This window comes from Stomoxys calcitrans, chromosome 4, assembly GCF_963082655.1.
Source record: "Stomoxys calcitrans chromosome 4, idStoCalc2.1, whole genome shotgun sequence".
NCBI classification, from domain to species: Eukaryota; Metazoa; Arthropoda; class Insecta; order Diptera; family Muscidae; genus Stomoxys; species Stomoxys calcitrans.
This window is the reverse complement of record NC_081555.1, coordinates 17,460,213-17,479,584: the sequence shown is the minus strand read 5'-3', so window position 1 is coordinate 17,479,584 and position 19,372 is coordinate 17,460,213. Positions and strand designations below refer to the sequence as shown.

The following is a 19,372-nucleotide window of genomic DNA, read 5'->3' as shown; positions in this document are numbered from 1 at the left end:
TAACTCTTCCCCAAGGGAGTCTTATATAATCACCCTTCTTCAAGGAAAGTCTTATATAACCAAAGTGTTACATAACCATCCTTCCTCAAGGGAAAGTGTTATATAACCACTCTTCCCTAAGGGAAAGTATTATATAACTACCCTTCCTCAAGGGAAAGTGTTATACAACCACCCTACCCCAAGGGAAAGTGTAATATAACCACCCTTCCCCAAGGGAAGTGCTATATAACAACCCCTTTCCAAGCGATAGTGTTACATAACCACCCTTCCCCAAGCGAAAGTGTTATATAACCACTCTTTCCCAAAGGAAAGTGTGATATAAACACCCTTCCTCTAGGGAACGTTTTATATAACCATCCTTCCTCAAGGGAAAGTTTTATATAACCACACTTCTCCAAGGAAAAGTATTATATAACCACCCTTTCCCAAAAGAAAGTGTTATAACCCAACCTTCTTCAGGGGAAAGTTTTGTATAACCACCTTTTCCCAAGGGAAAGTTTTATATAAACACGTTTCCTCAAGGGAAAGTGCTATATAACCACCCATCCCCAAGGAAAAGTGTTATATAATTACCCTTCCCCGACGGAATGTACTATGTAACCATCCTTCCCCAAGGGCAAGCGTAATATAACCTCCCCTTCCCAAGGGATATTGCTATATAACTACCCTTCAAGAAGGGAAAGTGATATATAACTACCCTTTCCTAAGGAAAAGTGTGATATAACCACCCTTTCGCAAGGAAAAGTGTTATATAACCACCCTTGCCCAAAGAAAAGTGTTATGTTACCACCCTTCTTTAAGGGAAAGTGTTATATACCCTCCCTTCCCCAAGGGAAAGTTTTATATAACCAACCTTCCCCGAGGGAAAGTAATATACACTCACCCTTCCCTAAGGGAAAGTATTATATAACCACACTTCCCCAAGGGAACGTGTTATACAACCACAAAAAAAAATCGAGTGCACGATCGGTCAAAATCTGCGATTTGTGCAACTCTGATTTTGAGTCTGTTACACAAACATCCGAACTTTACAAAAAATCGTTGATAAATAGTGCACTTGTCGATAATAAATTTTACTCAGCTGTATGCTGCCTTTTAGTTATATCCTGGCTGTTCCGGTGTTCGTTCCGATTCTTCAGGTGTTCCACGAGGTTCGATTCTATTCACAATAGATGTACAATGTACATCTATTGTGAATAGCCATTATTCTTTCAATTCGAACCATCATTTACAAATAATTTGTCATTAATTGCAATTCACGGTTCTTTTTTTTTGGTATAATACTGAGCCAATATTAACTAAATTTTGGTTAATGTAAATGGTTTTATATCGTTGAGTTGTCATCGAAAGATACTCATGGTATTTTAACAGGAATTAAAATTTTTTCATATTTCAAATCTCTTTTGCCAGATCATAATATCCTCACGATTACCCTGTGGCAAAAATTTATTTTTTATTCTAGCTATCGATTTTCAGTTAAATTCAATTATTTTCTGTACTATTTGGCAATTGTTCAAAAGTCCGAAACAATGTACATGAAACTAATTGCTTTGTTATTTTTTACTATTTATGGATAAGGAGCTTATTGCCCAATTGTTAGCAATTTTTGGCAAATGTATTCATAAATCTGCAACCCATCCACCCACCAACCACCTGGCTGACCATTTTCAGTGGCAAATTATTTATGTGAAAGCAATAAATATGACAGAGGTGTTATATTTTATATGCGTGACGGCATTCGTGATCGTATGAACATATGGACCATGAATTTCTCAGGATAGTCATGTGGATATTTTCATAATCGAATATAGTAGCATGATTTATTAAGTAATAAGTTCAATTGGCAGCTGAGGTGGGGGAAACAACAATCAATCATTTTGAATAAGGGATATTGGTTTAAAACTGATTATGAGCGGCCCGGAGCAGAGACTGTGTCAGTAGTGGAACGCTTTCAACATCCAAATCCCTCCGGCCGCTTTGCTTTACTTCACTCCAAATAAATAATGAAAATGATAAGGTTTAAAAAAACAGAGGCCAAGTTACCGCATACAATTTTGGTTTTATCTAAGAAATCTCATGATGAAAATTTGACATATTTTGAAGCTTTATTCACGTGATAATAACCAATTGATTTTAGAGAAAAGTGAAAAGTTAAAACCAGAACGCACCCCCTATGTGTATACAAAATTTCACCCAATTATTAAATTGAAGCTATATTTTTCAACAACAGCATAAGCCATACTTATGTTTCAGGCTTTAAGCATATCATAAAAGGCTTTATTGTGAATTATAGTGACACAGTTCATGATTTTGAGTATCAGTGAGTTATTTCAGTGCAAGCCTGCTTGAATGCCCTGAGATGGTAAGGTCATTTCCCAACCTGTTAAAACATTACGAGGAAGAATGTGCAAATATTTTTAAAATTTATAAATCATGTGTGGCCATAGAAGTCAAACAAAATTTATTAAGATTTGTGCACGCGATTGTATAAATAAATGCTTTTAATTTTATTTCACCATTCACAATAGAGGTATTTCTGCATGTGGCCACACTTATTTATAAAAAAAACATAATGGCAATCCTGACGAAAGATATTCTACATAAGCCAACGAGAGTAATTTATCCAGAACTTCGTTGTCCTGAATATATACATATATCATTTTCATATTAATTTCATTGCACTGCCTTATATAGCACTAAAATAAAACAGCTTAAGATAACCGTAGACAAAAGTGATATTTTAATATTCGCAAAAATGTATGCTTAACCGTCTGTACTTTAAACTGAAGCATGAATCACATTTAAGTTTCACTCGTTTAAGACATTAAATCAGCATGATGTATTATTGTGAATAATTAGCGCACATTAAGTTATGATTGTGAATATTTTAATTATCTTTGTAAAAACATCGGGCTAGAGATAAGCCTTCGCAAGTGAAAATAAATTATGTAAAGTAATTTAAATATTTCATTTTAAACTAAAGCTGGGTATGCTCCCCTAACAAAATTTTCAGTTGCAGCCAAGACATTTATGTCGCCACTGAAATATAGTTGTGTAGAATTCAATATGGCGACAAGCATAGATTTATAATTTTGGCCGAATTTTTATAATTTTTAGCTAACGACGTACATATGTACTAAAATTAGACTTTTTTGCATATAACTTAATTTCATGTTGCATGGGACTATCAAAGTATACATTTTTATTCGTAATTTCAAGAAAAATTCTCCAATGCCTATTGTGTCACCCTGTTACGCAAAGAAATTTTCATTTGAGCTGCGTACCAGCAAGCGAAATTTTCGGCAACGGTAACAAAAGTTTCGCTCGTAAATGATCTCCCTTATATGAAATATTTATAAAAAAGTGACAGTTTTGTTGTCGTTTAAGTATCCTTTAACAGCAGCATGGTTCATTCATTAGTGTTAGCCTTTAAAAGCATTTGGTGTGTTTTATTTCAGTACTGGATAGACAAGCCCTGAAGGACAAAAATAAAACGCAAAAAAAAATATTCTTGTGCAAGTCTTTCATTGCACTATACCATACAGTACTAAAATAAAACACAGCTTATATAGTACCAAAATAAAACACAGCTATTATAGCAACATGACATGCACTATTGTGATTTACTGTTGCACATCATGATTTTATGATTGTGAATAATTTTTTTTCAGTATCTTTGCAGACACGGCGGAGTAAAGATCGCCCTTCTTCTTGATTAATTAATTAACAACAATTATCTGCTCTTTATAAAATATAATGCAAGACTTTGCTGCATCTTTACCTTTAAACTGGAATAAGACATTTACATAGTGTTAAAAATGGAAGAAAATTAAGTTAAGTGTTTAATTAAAGACAACGTGCTGTTGGCGTGCCAAGTGATATTATGAAAGTGTTTTGCAGTCTAGTAAAGGTAATATTTCTATAATTCAACTGTTAACGATTTTTTGAAGGGGAGAGGGCTTGTCTAACACATGATTTTGCAAGAAAAATTGCAGTACATTAGGTTAGGTTGAAGCTCAAGCGTCTATTAAACTCGCTTGCTTGCAAAAGATATTTGACAGTATCCAAATCCTACTCATGGCGAAAAATTCTGCATAAGTTTATTTCCTCTTGTGTAATACGCCACATTAAAAACCAGTTGCCATGACCAGTCATGTTACCTATCAGCTGTCGAGTTCACGCATTTTGAGCCCCAATATAAGTGTTTCGCGAAATATTCGGCCACAGGGCAGGACGCAGAGGGCAAGGTTCACTGATCAGGTAGCATAATCTACACCGTCAGACCTTCCCCATGGTTCGAAAAAACTGTTTGCACAAACAAGTTTCGATCTAACATGGCCTAACGCCAGAGTATTTCTTGTGATAAATAATAAGAGCAAGTCCATATATTCTCGTCAGTCAGACAGATAGGTCTATATAAATGAACAAAAAAAAACGTGTTTAATTAAGTTTTAGAATAACAACAACAAACGTTAAAGACGGAAAGTGGATATCACGATAACTGGATAGTAAAATTTATGATTATTGTAATTCTAAAGTTAATGATTATTTTTATTACATCATTTATAAGGAAAATAATTCCAATTTAGAAAGAATCAATAATACTATTTATGGCAACGTATAATACGCACACAGATTCCTGTTATGATTATATTGTAGATTATATCCATGCAAGATTTTCTTATTTTAGTATTCTATAAAAATTTCCTTCCTCTTGCTTGGAGAGTACACAATTGCAATGTATTTTCTGTTATCTATCACTTAACATTGTATTAAGTTATTCCGATACAGGATAATAGAAACTAAGCAACATGGGGCTTGAAATGATGAGGCAAGTACCTTCACACTGATGTCCACACAAATACATCCATTTATAGATATGTATGTATGTATATATATACGTACTACGTATTTCCCTAAATATCTGTATACTAGGGCGGGTTGATGTGCATAGAAGAAAAAAAAATTAAAAAACGTATAGCAAAAAAGGATTCTACATAAAATTTTAAGAAAATTCTCCAAAGAAACCATGGGTCTAAAATCAAAATCCTAATCCGCTCCTCTCGACTTGGAAAAAGCTATTCTTTCTAGCATTTATTTCTTTGGCAAAGGCGGGTATATACATTTTCAAGTCGAGAGGCACGGATTTGGATTTTATTCTAGATGCATGTTTCTTCGAGGAAGTTTCTTAGATTTTTATTTTGCTAAACGATTAAAAAGGAAAAAAAAATCGAACCGCCCTACTGTTTGCTAATTGGTAGTTTAGCCGGTTGCTACTACTGCTATGACCAAATCAAATTATTTAAATTGAAATCTGTGGGAGATATTATCCAAGCCGGCACATATACCAAGACATATACTGCATGTGCATAGTATCTAAACAAAAATATTTATATTGTATATCAAAGTTTTATCTATGGAAAAATGTAAATATGGAACTATCAGATGATAGCTGGTTATACGTCATTAGTTTGTTACAATAGCCACAATATTGAAAAAGGAAAATGAAAGTAAATTAAGATGTATCTGATAACAACCACCAGGGTCAATTGCTATCAAAACCGGGAGAGGAAAGATGCAATACTAAAAGCCTTTATTGTTAATATACCACTGGGCAAGGGTACTTTATAACAATGAAAACAATAGAAAGTTGATCCCCAGAACATGCTATTGTCATAAAGAAACAAAACAATCGACAATTTTTTAATCGGGTGGACTTTATTTTGTAAATAACATATTGTAATGACTACCAATATACCAAAGCAAAGTTTGTTGCAGGTTGGATCAAAGCAATTTTTCCCGATTTCGCAAAAAAATTGCATAAGACCTTAATTTTTGGGGTTTCACTGTACATTTCAACTTTTGTTACAAATAGCTTGGACGTTGCGTTCCATGTTGGAGAGTATATAAGATGCGGCTTGCCCAAACTTTACTTACTTGTTAGCCTTGATTTATGCCTTTTTCTTCTAAACTAACTTTGTTATACCCACCACCATAGGATAGAGGTATACTAATCAAGCCATTCCGTATGTAACACCTCGAAATATTGATCTAGGATCCCATATTCTTGATCGTCTCGACATCCTGAGTTGATTTAGCGATGTTCGTCCGTCCGTCTGTTGAAATCATGATAGCGGTCGAACGCGTAAAGCTAGCCGCATGAAATTTTGCACATACACTTAATATTGACGTAGGCCGTTGAGGAATATAGCTTTCATATAAACCGATCTCCCGAGTTGACTTCTTGAGCCCCTAAAAGCCTCAATTTTCATCCGATGTGGGTGAAATTTTGCACATAGTGTTCTGTTATGACTTGCAACAACTGTGCCAAGCACGGTCTTAATCGGTCTATAACTTGATATAACCCATATATAAACCAATCTCCCAATTTGACTTCTTGAGCCCCTGGAAGCCTCAATTTTCGTGCGATTTGGCTGAATTTTTGCTCATAGTGTTCTGTAATGACTCTTAACAACATATACATAGCTCCCATATTTTAGCAGAATATATGGTGGTGGGTTCCCGAGATTCGGCCCGGCCGAACTTTGCACGCTTTTACTTGTTTTCTACTTTAAATGACATTAGCCTTGTTTAGGTTATAAAAGATATCAGTAGATCATAAAAAATCTAGCACAAAGTGTTTTTATTACCTTGTACTAAAAATGAATTGAATTCAATGCATGCCAAATGGACATTTTATGTAAATGTGCTTGTGGTAAAAATTGTTTGTTTTATTTTGTTGTCCTTTTTTATATACAATCACTTGTTTATGCCATCATATGAGCCTGAGTAAGGATGAACCGAACAAGTTTTCTACTAGTCATCTAATTTCAAGCAAAAACAATTAGCATAGAAAAGTAAAGCCTATTTTGAGAGGAGGCCAGCAAGAATTTCGAATCTAACAGAGATTCGAATTTAAAGAGATCCGAAAAAGATGTGACGATATGGAATGCAAAATATGAGTCACATATATGTTATGAACTGATTATATTAAGTAAAAATTCGTCGAAATTTGTAACTCATCGAAATATTGACTAATCCATTCGTAACTCATCGGTCGCCTTGACATTCTGAGTCGAATTAGCCATGTTTGTCCTTCTCTCTGTCGAAAGCACACCAACTTTCGAAAGAGTAAAGCTAGGCACTTGAAATTTTGCACAAATGCTTCCTACTAATGTTGGTTGGTTCGAATTGTATGCATGGTCCATGTTTTGATGTCGCTGCCATTTAGACCGATCTTGGATCTGGACTTCTGAGGCTTGCAATTATAATCCTATTTGTCTGAAATTGTTTGTGATGTGTTTTCTTATGAATTCTAATAATAAATGTGCTAGGTACAGTCAAAATTGGTTCATAACTTGATATAGCTACCATACAATCCAACCTTGGATCTTGACTTCTTGAGCCTGTAGAAAGCGCAATTTATTAGCCGATTTGGCTAAAATTTTGTATTGACTTTGTTTTGACTTCCAAATCGGTTCATAACCTCATATATAGCTCCAATATAAATATATCTCCCCTATAGAGGGCGCACATCTTTTCCAATTTGGCTGAACTTTTGTACAACGACATCTTCTTATTCAATTTGGCTTTCATTTTGCACAATGACTTCTACTATGTTCTCCAACATCCAAACTAAGTATGGTCCGAATCGGTCTATAACGTGATATAGCTCCAATAGCTTGGCAATTGTTATCCATTGTCCTTTGTTTGTCTTTAAAGAGATATTGGTCAAAGGACTTGACAAATTCGATCTATGGTGGAGGGTATATAAGATTCGGCCAGACCGAATTTAGTACTTTTATACTTGTTTATTTTCATTTTGTACTACAAAGCCATAAAATATAATACAATAACAATATAATCAATAGATTTGACTCGACAAGTGACGCGTGTAGGTTTTTCTCTGGCTCTTCTTTGTTGCATCAAACATCTTGTTCCAGTTCATAAAGATGTCTATGAGCGGTGGTTGCACATCGCCAAGTTGCTGATTTGGCTGCTGTTGACAAGCGTTGTTGTTGTTGTAGCAGTGTGTTATACACTGAGGCGGCAGCCTTTGCCGATGAAAAACTGCATCGCGTCAATCCGGTACGTACAACCGGCTGCCATGGGATTGACAAGCGTCTTTGAGGATCCTTTTTTTTTCTTTTGAAATTGCAATTGACTTTTGCGCAGGATTTTTTGCCAGCCAAATGTGCCGCTATATTCGGGCATGTCTGAAGGAAATTAATACTACCGTTATCGCAAAAGCCTTCAACTGTGGATAAGCAGGATGTTGTTATCCGCAAAAAAACAATATTCTTTCCAATGTTGTTGCAGATCATGCTGAGGTTTGATTGTGCAGCCGCTGAAGCAATACCTGCTGGAGTTTTACAATCATAACCTACTAAAAAGTATATCAGGAAAGATGTTCGTTATCTGGAGCGAGAGATTCAAAATATAACCTTAAGATCAGGCACCCGAACGAACTGTCCAGGCAAACCTGAACGAAATTCATTTCAATACTGTCGCAGCCGCAGTAACTTCCTTCTGAATCAAGATAAACATTATCTGGATGTTGTAACAGCCTCAAGTCGTACAGGGATTGAAATGATCGTCCATTGACAGTATATTTCCCACGTGTTATCAAAGGCCTCTCGATGACGAGTTTAAACATGTGTCGCAAACGATCAGACACATGATTGTTCTACAAAGCTTTGAAAATTCTAAAGACTCTGGTAGGAAGACTTAGGAATGGTCTCTATAGAACATGTTGAAATAAGTGATCAAGAAACCGGTGTTTTGAATTAGTTTGTTTTTCAAATCCAGACATGGCCGGTCATCATTTTTGCATTAAATAAATCTGTATAGTATCTATATCAATACAACTTAAACAGATATCTATACATACATATTGCCCAACAAAACGTAAGGGCAGAATTTGATTGAGGGTTTTGTCTCTTTGCTTTTTTTTGGTAGCTACCTATCTATCATTTGCTTTTTATTGGCCTGCGATAGTAATTGTCTGACATATCCATCTTGAATGGTTCTCGTAAATTGTTGCTTTTTATTTCAACGGGCGGTTTGTTTTTGTCATAAAAACAAACATCAGTGGGCAGCAAATGTCTGATAACAAATAAAAAAGCATGAAGAAAGTGCAAAACAAAGTAATAATAATGATAATTTGGCCGAAGATGATGATCTATTTGAGGATTAGAGAAGTCGCTGCAATAGCCAGCAGCAGCAGCCGCATGGTGGGAGAATAACGGTGAACATGTGTTTATTTTGGATGCCAAATTTGAATTTGACACATGAGCAGAACAACAAAAACAAAACACTCACAACACCCCAAGAAAACGAAAAGTGTGAAGGTCACTCACTTATTTCGCTGCTTGCTTGCATGCTCTTGGCGTTTTTGACAGCGGGTGCATAAATATTCTGAGATTACTAACAATGATAATCAGAGAAGTGAAAAAGGAAAATCAAATATTTCCATTTTCCCTCATCACAAAAACAAATGTGTGGAGAGGGAAATAAAATCGCCAAAGTGTTTGTTGGAAAAACCAAGCAAACGTGGGTTGTTGGACGAAAAACAAAATGATTGCGTGCTGTTTGTCAGCATCGAAAAATGTATGAGTGGCTGTTGGTATGTGTATTTATAAGTTGACCTACATAATTATTAGAAGAAAGAAGGCAATACCAGACAAGAGGGCAAAGACAAAGACCACAACTAAAGGGCAACCTCCCCAAGTAGTAACGAACATAAAGACATGTACATACTTATACATTCGAAACGAGCTTTGAATTCCTCTACGTCGAGAGGCTAGGCCAAGAAATCTTAAACAAGCTATAAAGAAAACAGGTAACAAGCAAACTAATCTATCTATATATATATACTCCCATAAAGGGTGTTGGTTGGTCATACCCACCTATGTACCTACAGCTTTACAAATTTACCGTTGCGTATTTTCAACCAAAGAGTTTTTTACAATTCGATTTTTAATACCCTCTTTGTTTCCGATGACCATTTCGTTTGTTTATTAGCTGAGATATGCTTTATTTGTTGCTTTTTTTTTGCATTCGAACTTTGAAAACTTTCGTTTTTTGTTTGTTTGCTCTTTGCGGGGTTTTGTTTACTGTTGTTGTAAAAATATTTTTACGGCAAATCACTGCAATGCTCTTGAATAACCCCAAAAGAAAACAATACACACAGCACTTTTTCTATTAAACTTGCACACTTTATTTCTCCTAAGCCACTGTCTATCAAAGAGGGTAAGATAATCAAGAGAGAGTTTCTGCTTTGTCTTCCCCGTACCGTAAAATAACTCGCGTTAAAGACACAACATTTTTATTGTATTCCAATTGGATTCACATTGAGGGTTGCAACATTTTCGGGTTATTCTGTTTTGATTCGGGCATTCGTTCGAACATTTTTTCGTATTTTGCTTTGTTTATTTGCAACCGAAAGTTGCAATAAAGGAAAAACGAAATATCGTGAGCAATTCAAATATGTTGTGTCTTAAAATTTTGTCACTCGTCATCACGTATTGCCCTCTAACGCCAGCTCTTATCTTTCTTACCCTCTTTGCTGTCTATAGTCGTCGTTTTTAAATTTTAAAGGCAGTTCCAAACTCTGCTACTGCATGGCAGCAGAAATCCAGCCGCCCGCGCTGACGACAACGTCTGCCTTCTCGCCAGTGGCCCATACACACACTATTATCCTCTGTTATCTGCTGCCTTTGAGGCGACCTTTTTCTTGTTATCTTTTCGGGTATTTTTTTTTTCTTATTGGAAAGGGATTTTTGTTTTTGTTATATGTACATAAAATAATTTTTTTAATAACCAACGGGCAAAGCAGCTTTACGTTGCACTTAACAATCACAATTTGGTGTTTCTCAGAGCGTGCACATTTTATTGTGGTGTGATTGGGAATTAAATTATTTTCTCTTCCAATTGTTTTCTTTATATTTTTCCGACGCAACCCGCCGCAAAATGACGACGACTGTGTTTTGTGTTTATAGATTTCGCATATGTTTTAAATTCGCTAGCGTGTTTTTAGTGGCGACCAGAAAAAATCCAAAGCCAGTCAATACTCCCATTACAGGATGACACAGATGTGTGAGCATAACAGGGCGAGACATGTGAAAGAACAAATGCAAACATTTCTATTTTCTTTAAATAAACGATTGAACGATTTATCGCTCATATTATTCCCCTGCGGTTTTTTTTAACCTTGAGCTGAGTATTCTGTTCAGCTTTTCAAGCGGAATGCTGTCAAACTCCTCATATATAAATAAAACGTCGGCGAAACTTTGGCTGAAAATAGGCGGAAAAGTAGTACTCTGTTTATAGTGAGGAAAATGGTAAAAAACTATTATAGTGGCAACACTTGAAACTATTGCCGGCATCATTTTTTTTGTTATATTGGTTTCAATGTTTCGTTTTTCTTTATATATTTGAAAAAAAAAAATATATAAATTAGACTAAACAATAGGTGCAGGTAAAAAAAGGTGTTTTGGTATGGAAATAAAAATATTTGATTGCTGTCAAATTCCGCTCGCGGAACAATTACAAATTTCATCGGCTATTCCGAAAGAATAGAATACCAACCCTTAGAAGGAGCAAACATTTTTTCTATTTAATGACAACTCCTATCCCAATGCCACGAATTTAGACCCTCTAGCTATTTAAATCTATCGAATAGGTATCCATACCCCCCAAAAAATACATCGCTAAAAAAAATTAATTTGCAGTTAAACGGGTCGATTATGGATGGCAACTCAACTAGTTGCGTTGCCAGAAGATAAAACCATGAAATAAAAAATAGTATAAAGTTGAAAATTTTTGTCAGTTTTTATACCCACCACCGAAGAATGGGGGTATATTCATTCTGTCATTCCTTTTGCATAAAGTCTATATATTCTAGATCGTCGTAAAAATCTAAGGCGATCTAGCCATGTTCGTCCGTCTGTCTGTTGAAATCACGCTACAGTCTTTAAAAATAGAGATATTAAGCTGAAACTTTGCACAGATTCTTTTTTTGTCCAAAGGCAGGTTACGTTTGAAGATGGGCTATATTGGTTTATATCTTGATATAGCCCCCATATAGACCGATCCGCCGATTTAAGGTCTCAGGCCCATAAATGTCTAATTTATTATCCGATTTTGTTGAAATTTGGGACAGTGAGTTGTGTTAGGCCTTTCGACATCCTTTTCAATGTGGCTCAGATCGGTCCAGATTTGGATAAAGCTGCCATATAGACCGTTCTCTCGATTTAAGGTCTTAGGCCCATAAAAGGCGCATTTATTGTCCGATTTCGCCGAAATTTCTGACAGTGAGTTTTGTAAGTCCCCTCGCCATATTTCTACAATTTGGCCCAAATCGGTCCAGATTTGGTTATAGCTGCCATATAGACCGATCTCTCGATTTAAGGTCATAAAATATTGAATGTCGCCGAAATTTGGGAAAGTGAGTTGTGTTAGGCCCTTCAACATTCGTCTTCAATTTTGCTCACATCGGTCCAGATTTGGATATAGCTGCCATATAGAGCGCCCTCTCGATTTAAGTTCTTGGGCCCATAAAAGGCGCATTTATTGTGCGATTTCGGCGAAATTTGGGGAAGTGAGTTGTGTTAGGCCCCTTGACATTTCTTTTCAATTTGGCCTAGATCGGTCCAGATTTGAATATAGCTCTCATATAGACCGAACTCTCGATTTAAAGTCTTGGCCCCCTAAAATGCGCATTTATAATTCGATTTCACTGAAATTTTACACAGTGACTTATGCTAGGCTTGTCGACATCCGTGTCGTATATGGTTTAGATCGGTCTATATTTGGATATAGCGACCTTAAAGACCAATATTTTGTTCTACAAAATTGAACATTGACTTGTTCTTATTAGACCACTCGAAGCTCGTCCCGAATTTGGTCCGAATCGGACCATATTTCAATATAGCTGCTAATAGGTGCATAAATTGTGAATGTTTCCGAGGTGGTGGGTATACAAAGTTCAGCCCGGCCGAACATAACGCCTTTTTATTTGTTTTATCAGTGTTTTATTCAGCTACTAAGTGAATGGTCAAACAGTATGTATTTTGATGCAGAAATGGACATTTCTACAACAAGTTTGCCCACTGGCAACTCAAGTGTACAATTCATAATCGACCTAAAAACTTGTTTTGTATATAATTACAATTTGAAATTGTTAGAACGTAAATTCGTTTTATTTTTCACTTAACTTGTAGTAGAAATAGTTATACGTCCATTAATTTTTGAAGAAATGGGTGTATGGTGCTTGATATAATCAATGAGAGCACTACTATCGCGATCGTAAGTCCTATAATTGAATAGGAACTTTTAGTAATCCCTAGAGGCCTTATTTATTCGATTTCCCATTTTTAATTACCTTACATTGGATGCGTAATGCTTGAGCATGCTAAACTCCTCTTGCTGACTGTTCACCAGATAGCTCAAGGTGAGAAAGCGATAATTGGTTTTATCCTGTACGGATTCATAAACACTACGACATTTGTCACATTTTGCCTTAAGCTCAACGATACGTTTGAGCGGTGGTCGTTTCAAGTTGAATTTGATTCGAAAACGTGCTACTTGGGGGAATAAGTTGGAACTCTTTATGCCATGGTCCAAATCTATGGCACGAACCATATTTTCCAGAACTATCCTCAACTGGGCACCGGGTAGATCTAAGGCTGTTAAATTGTATTGAAAGGGAAATGTGGTCATCAGTTGCTTCACGGTGATATCTGAAAATGATAAATAAATTAATAAAAATTTTGAGAACATTTTATTGGAAATTGAAAAAAATTGGGCGAAATTTTACATAGCTTCGAGAATAACTTATTTTTATGGAAAATTTTATTAAGAAATTTTATATTTAAGCAAGATGAATATACTTATTTTGCTATTCCAGAACGTTTGTTCCATTCTCAAATGATTTTTCCATATCCTAATCCACATTATCTTCTGTTATCTTTTATTATATTTTCTTCTTTATCTCTGCAGGAGGTTGTTCCTGTAGAGTAGCTGATGCCTACAAAAGTTCAGCTGGCTAACCAACGGCTACTGCTGCCTTGATGTTCTTCAGCCGAGTTACTGTTACGTAGACCTCATATTTGTATAGGGACGTAGTAATGCCCGTCAAGCTCTTGAGGTGCGCAAACGTGTTCCGATCCATAGTACCGATCACCATGGGAACGTTATGGCCATTGGTTACGCCAATAACTCGCCTTGACATTTCGATTATTGCAGCCACTCAGTGTATAATCAAGAGCCCTTGATGCTCTCACTGAGACTCCCCACTCGATATCGCTGATTGTCCGCGAATGAAATTGCAGTTACTCTGTATACGAAATATCCCCCTAATTCCACTATCCGCAAACTGAGGACAAGCCTGGTAGTTATCCGTTGAGATTTTCGTGATGACGATGAACATCGCACATATCGGAACTGAGAGTTCCAAAACCGTGTAGTCCTCATAGTACCTTAATTCCTTCTTTGACTGTGCATGAGTATGTTTCCGTAGACAAGTTGATTCATACACATCATCAGCGTGTCGCCTATTGTGATACAAACAGCTCAGATGACAACCCATCGACTTTGGATGCATTGTTGTTCTTAAGTCGAATTACTGTTAGGTAGAGTTTATTTGCTACAGATGCTACTTTGGATTAAGTAAGCAGTTTAGAAACAAGGTCAACTCTCGGCAGACGAAGATTGGGTGATACTACCGTGTTGTTATATGGTTCTGAGGCATGGGTACTTATGAAGCAGATGAGGCAGTGCTTGGAGTATTTGAGAGAAAGATTCTTCGGATTCTTCCGGACGGACGGACCGGACTATAGTATAGTTACACGTATCAAAATACAATGGCTTTTGAAGGCAAACACGGCGGTACACGCAAACCGGGAAGACCAAAAGCCCGATGGAAAGATCAAGTGGTGAGAGACATCTCGAAACTTGGTGTCAGAGATTTTAGAATGAGCGCAGAAAATCGAGGCGCTTGGAACTGTATTCTACGTTCGGCTAGCGGAACAAATGTTCTGTCATAGCCAATTAAAGTGAAAAAGAGCTCATTTCGACCTGACGTTACAGATTCTATACCAACAATAGGGCTTGGTTCTGTGGTATCCTCGTTGACGCCACCATCGGTTGCCAACAGCTGGGAATATTTTCCTTTCCTTCCTTTGTCTCTACAGCAGCAATTTGTTCGAATTCTTGAAAACAGTTGCATATTTTGGTACTTTTATTGATTATTCAGCCATGTAATCGGGTTGATTAGGGATTTAAAAATAAATCCTGCAAAAATGGAATTTATTTTCATATGGAAAAAACTGCAAAAAAACAAAGGATTAAGCATTTAAATCTCCAAAAGTTCATAAATGCGGATTTAGTGGCCAATGTTAACGTACTTTTAAATGTGTTGCTGCACACCACCATGTTTTGGCGAACATAATACCAGCCTTTACTACGGTATGTTAAGGCTGGTATTATGTTCGGTTTTCCCTTTATAACAAATTTAGTAAAATTTAAATTTTTATAGTAAATTTACCAAGAACATTATTTGGATTATAAGATTTTTATAAAGTTGTATTTAGTTTCCTATTTAACCAGAAATTTAATAATAACTTTAATTTTACAGGAATGTTGGGGCAAAATTTCTTCAAAATTTGGTAAGTACATAAATAATTTTTGTTTAATTTTTTAACAATATATTTTTTTTAACAAGTACATATATGCTTATTTCGGCCGAGCCGAATATTGGTAGCCCACAACCATGAAGGGCATGCGTGTTCTTTACTTATCAAATTTCTGCAAAATCCTTCAAATATTTAAACTTTGATGGGGCTGTAGAAGATCAATCGGTTTGAACTATAAAAACCATAATAAAACACTATGTGTAAAATTTCAACCAAATCGGATAACAATTGTGTCTTCCAGGGGATTAGGATGTCAAACCGGCAGATCGGTTTATATGAGAATTAATCAGCTTATAGACCGAATTGAACCGTACATAGCACGGGCATTGAAAGACATGTATGTACATGTATCCAAAACTGATCCGATATGGGCCATTTGCAATTCCCAATGACCTACATCATTCAACATTTTAAGCGGATGTATTCATTCAGACTGAAACGATATGGGCCATTTGCCATTCCCAACGACCTACAACAATGAGAAGTGTATGTGCAAAATTTCAAGCGGATATATTCATTCAGACTGACGGACGCAGAGACTTTGCTAGATCGACTCAAAATGTCGAGACGATCCACAATATATATACTTCATAGGGTCCCCGATCAATATTCCACACGGAATGACTAGATTATTAAACCTCCCCTCCTTTGGTAGTGGGTATAAAAATTTTGAAAAATTTTCATTTCGTTTTTAAAGAAATTTTCTACTCTTCCTTCACTCCTTAAAAAAACTTTTATAGTAAACTCAACTTACTTCCTTTATTTAGGGTTGCTTCCATAATTTCCGCTGGAATTAAGCATCCATTTAGTACGTTATCCACATTTCTGAGCTAATGAAAGATCAGTTAGTTTTCATGCATTTCATCATAGTCTCATCAAAATATAAGCCCCTATTATTGAAACTTACCGCATATAGCATGGCATCACAGTACAAGTTTCCCAAAGCACATTCTTGAGAATAGCATGGAACTTTAGGCAGTTCTATTTTATTTACACCGATTTTCATTTTCCCTTGTTTCTCTATGAATTCTTCTACCTTAGACAAATCTTTTGTTAAAGGGGCTAATACCAAAAAAAAAAAAAAATTAAAGCCAATTATAAAACTACGTTTGGCATTTTTCATACTTTCTGCCACAGTGTTGTCCATGTATATAAGTTTGCCAACGTAGTCGATCACATCACCCTGCTCATCAAATTTTAACTTTAAATGGCCCACAGATTGTCCATAAATTCCAGCCTGCACAATTAAAACCTTGCGTTTGTCATCGACCGGCATGACAGTTGGATATGGAGGAGCCTGGGATTTAGACGATGGCAAAACATGTTTTGCATGACCTCCCACAATAATGTCCACCAAGGAACCGGTATTTTGGGCTATGATTTTATCCAACTCATGGCCACAATGGGTAAGGGCAATTATAATGTCAACACCACGATCTTTCAAGGCTTCTGCTTCTTCCAGTATGGCATGGCTAGCATTGCGGAATACAAGTCCTCCGATCTTACTGCGATCCTAATACATAAAATACCCTACCCTACATAAAACAAACACCATCTGTTACTTTTATAAGTTTTTAACTTACAACTAGCGACTCGCAAACAGCTCCAACTATGCCGACTTGAAGGTTGCCTAAATTAAGAGTGACTGATTCAGTAAATCTACCCATCATGCGTGGTTCATTTTCTGCATTGATATTGGCCACGACCATCAAACCTCTATACGCATCCAAAAATTCCCCTAATATGTCTAGACCATCGCCCAAATCTTGATTTCCCAAGGTCTGCAAGTAAGACAAAACTTTACAATAAAAATTCCCCTCTGCCTTGCGATTATGGCCATATACTGCACCATAGCATTGGCTAATTCAACGTCAAGCAATTCTCTAACAGCTTTCCAGCCTCCAATTCTATACCACAATGAACCTCGAACGTTATTACCAGCATTTAAATATAATGGATTTTTTGTTGTGGCCGTTAGTTTTCGCACTGTAGTTAGTAGACGCCTATAGCCACCCTCGCACATATGGCGGTTTTCACAAGTGTTTCCAAATATACTGACGGGGTTAACTCTAAATATAATAAAAATAAAAAAATTATGGTTGAAAATTATTTTTGACAGGAAAATTGAGCCAGGCTAAATAGGATTTTTTATAAGAAAATTCTTATTCAGGCCAAGATTTTCTATAGGAAAATTCTTATTCAGCCTGGCTGAATAGGATTTTCTATAGGAAAATTCCTTTTCAGCCTGGCTGAATAGGATTTTCTATAGGAAAATTCTTATTCAGCCTAGCTGAATAGGATTTTCTATAGGAAAATTCTTATTCAGCCTATTTGAATAGGATTTTCTATAGAAAAATTCTTATTCAACCTGTCTGAATTGGATTTTCTATAGGAAAATTCTTATTCAGCCTAGCTGAATAGGATCTTCTATAGGAAAATTCTTATTCAGCCCGGCTGAATTGCATTTTCTTTAGGAAAATTCTTATTCAGCCCGGCTGAATAGGATTTTCTATAGGAAAATTCTTATTCAGCCCGGCTGAATAGGATTTTCTATAGGAAAATTCTTATTCAGCCCGGCTGAATAGGATTTTCTATAGGAAAATTCTTATTCAGACTAGCTGAATAGGATTTTCTATAGGAAAATTCTTATTCAGCCTAGCTGAATAGGATTTTCTATAGGAAAATTCTTATTCAGCCTGGCTGAATATGATTTTCTATAGGAAAATTCTTATTCAGCCTAGCTGAATAGGATTTTCTATAGGAAAATTCTTATTCAGCCTGGCTCAATAGGATTTTCTATGGGAAAATTCTTATTCAGCCTGGCTGAATAGGATTTTCTATGGGAAAATTCTTATTCAGCCTGACTGAATATATGACTTTCCACAGAAAAATTTACATACCTGGCATGTAAATCGTTAATGTGTATAATATTTAATTCAAATAACTCCGACTCCCCCAAGGAGATATATGCTAAAAAGGTTACTAGCAAATATTGCCATCTCATTTTGTTTTTACTTTTTTTTTTTGCAAAATTTTGACAGATGGTACTAATTTGATTGAACTGCTTACAACACTTCTAAATTATATACTGATTTCAAAGTTTTGTAAAAAGCTCTTGTAACTATTTTGTGATTGTTGCTTTTATGCTGATCGTTTACTACACTGCAAGTTTTCGTTTTATAAGTCTATTGAATTTTTTCATGATTTTTCGAACTTCCAATACGAGATCATATTCAATGCTTTTTATTCATAGAATAGCATAGCAAAGAACTTATAAAAGTTGAGTAAGTGTGTGTTATTAATCAAAACACTTTGACTGGCTAATGGATCATGATTTCTGATACGCCATGTATCTTCATTAATACCTTTGTCAAACTGATTAAGGTGCCCTACATACCCAAATATTATTGAGTACGGTGTATAGCACGCTTTTTTGTTTTGAAACAGGGCTCAATAAGTCTTCAATTTGACATAGTTGTTGATTAAGATAAATGGCGTATCAGAAATCATGATCCACTAGCCAGTCAAAGTGTTTTGAATAATAACACACCTACTCAACTTTTATAAATTCTTTGTTATGCTATTCTTTGAATAGAAAGTATTGAATACGATCTCGAAAAATCACGGAAAGATTTTAAATATCAAAATAATAGAGAGCAAACACACATACTGAATTT

General features: G+C 35.8%; 2 protein-coding genes and 1 long non-coding RNA gene across 5 annotated transcripts in view; 1 reads left to right on the top strand and 2 right to left on the bottom strand.

Annotated features, from left to right (window-relative positions):
- LOC106084117 (uncharacterized) overlaps nt 1–10,237 on the bottom strand; it is a 31,188-nt gene extending 20,951 nt beyond the window's left edge. Inside the window, exon 1 of the mRNA XM_013247594.2 lies at nt 9,909–10,237. The gene's annotated coding sequence lies outside the window, so the exon portion shown is untranslated. The remainder of the gene's footprint in view (nt 1–9,908) is intronic.
- Nucleotides 3,692–19,372, top strand: part of LOC106084123 (uncharacterized) — a 122,731-nt gene continuing 107,050 nt past the window's right edge. For all 3 annotated transcript variants that reach the window (XR_001220754.2, XR_009397965.1, XR_009397964.1), the window contains exons 1-2: nt 3,692–3,910; nt 15,638–15,668. This is a non-coding gene — a long non-coding RNA (uncharacterized LOC106084123). The remainder of the gene's footprint in view (nt 3,911–15,637; nt 15,669–19,372) is intronic.
- On the bottom strand, nt 13,181–18,793 carry LOC106084120 (apyrase). Its single transcript, XM_013247599.1, has 8 exons — nt 18,596–18,793; nt 17,545–17,764; nt 17,279–17,476; nt 16,821–17,208; nt 16,603–16,757; nt 16,450–16,525; nt 13,385–13,742; nt 13,181–13,315 (listed from the first exon to the last, which is right to left on the bottom strand). Exons 1-8 carry the CDS (start codon nt 18,697–18,699, stop codon nt 13,213–13,215), a joined length of 1,602 nt encoding a protein of 533 aa, XP_013103053.1. The 5' UTR covers nt 18,700–18,793; the 3' UTR covers nt 13,181–13,212.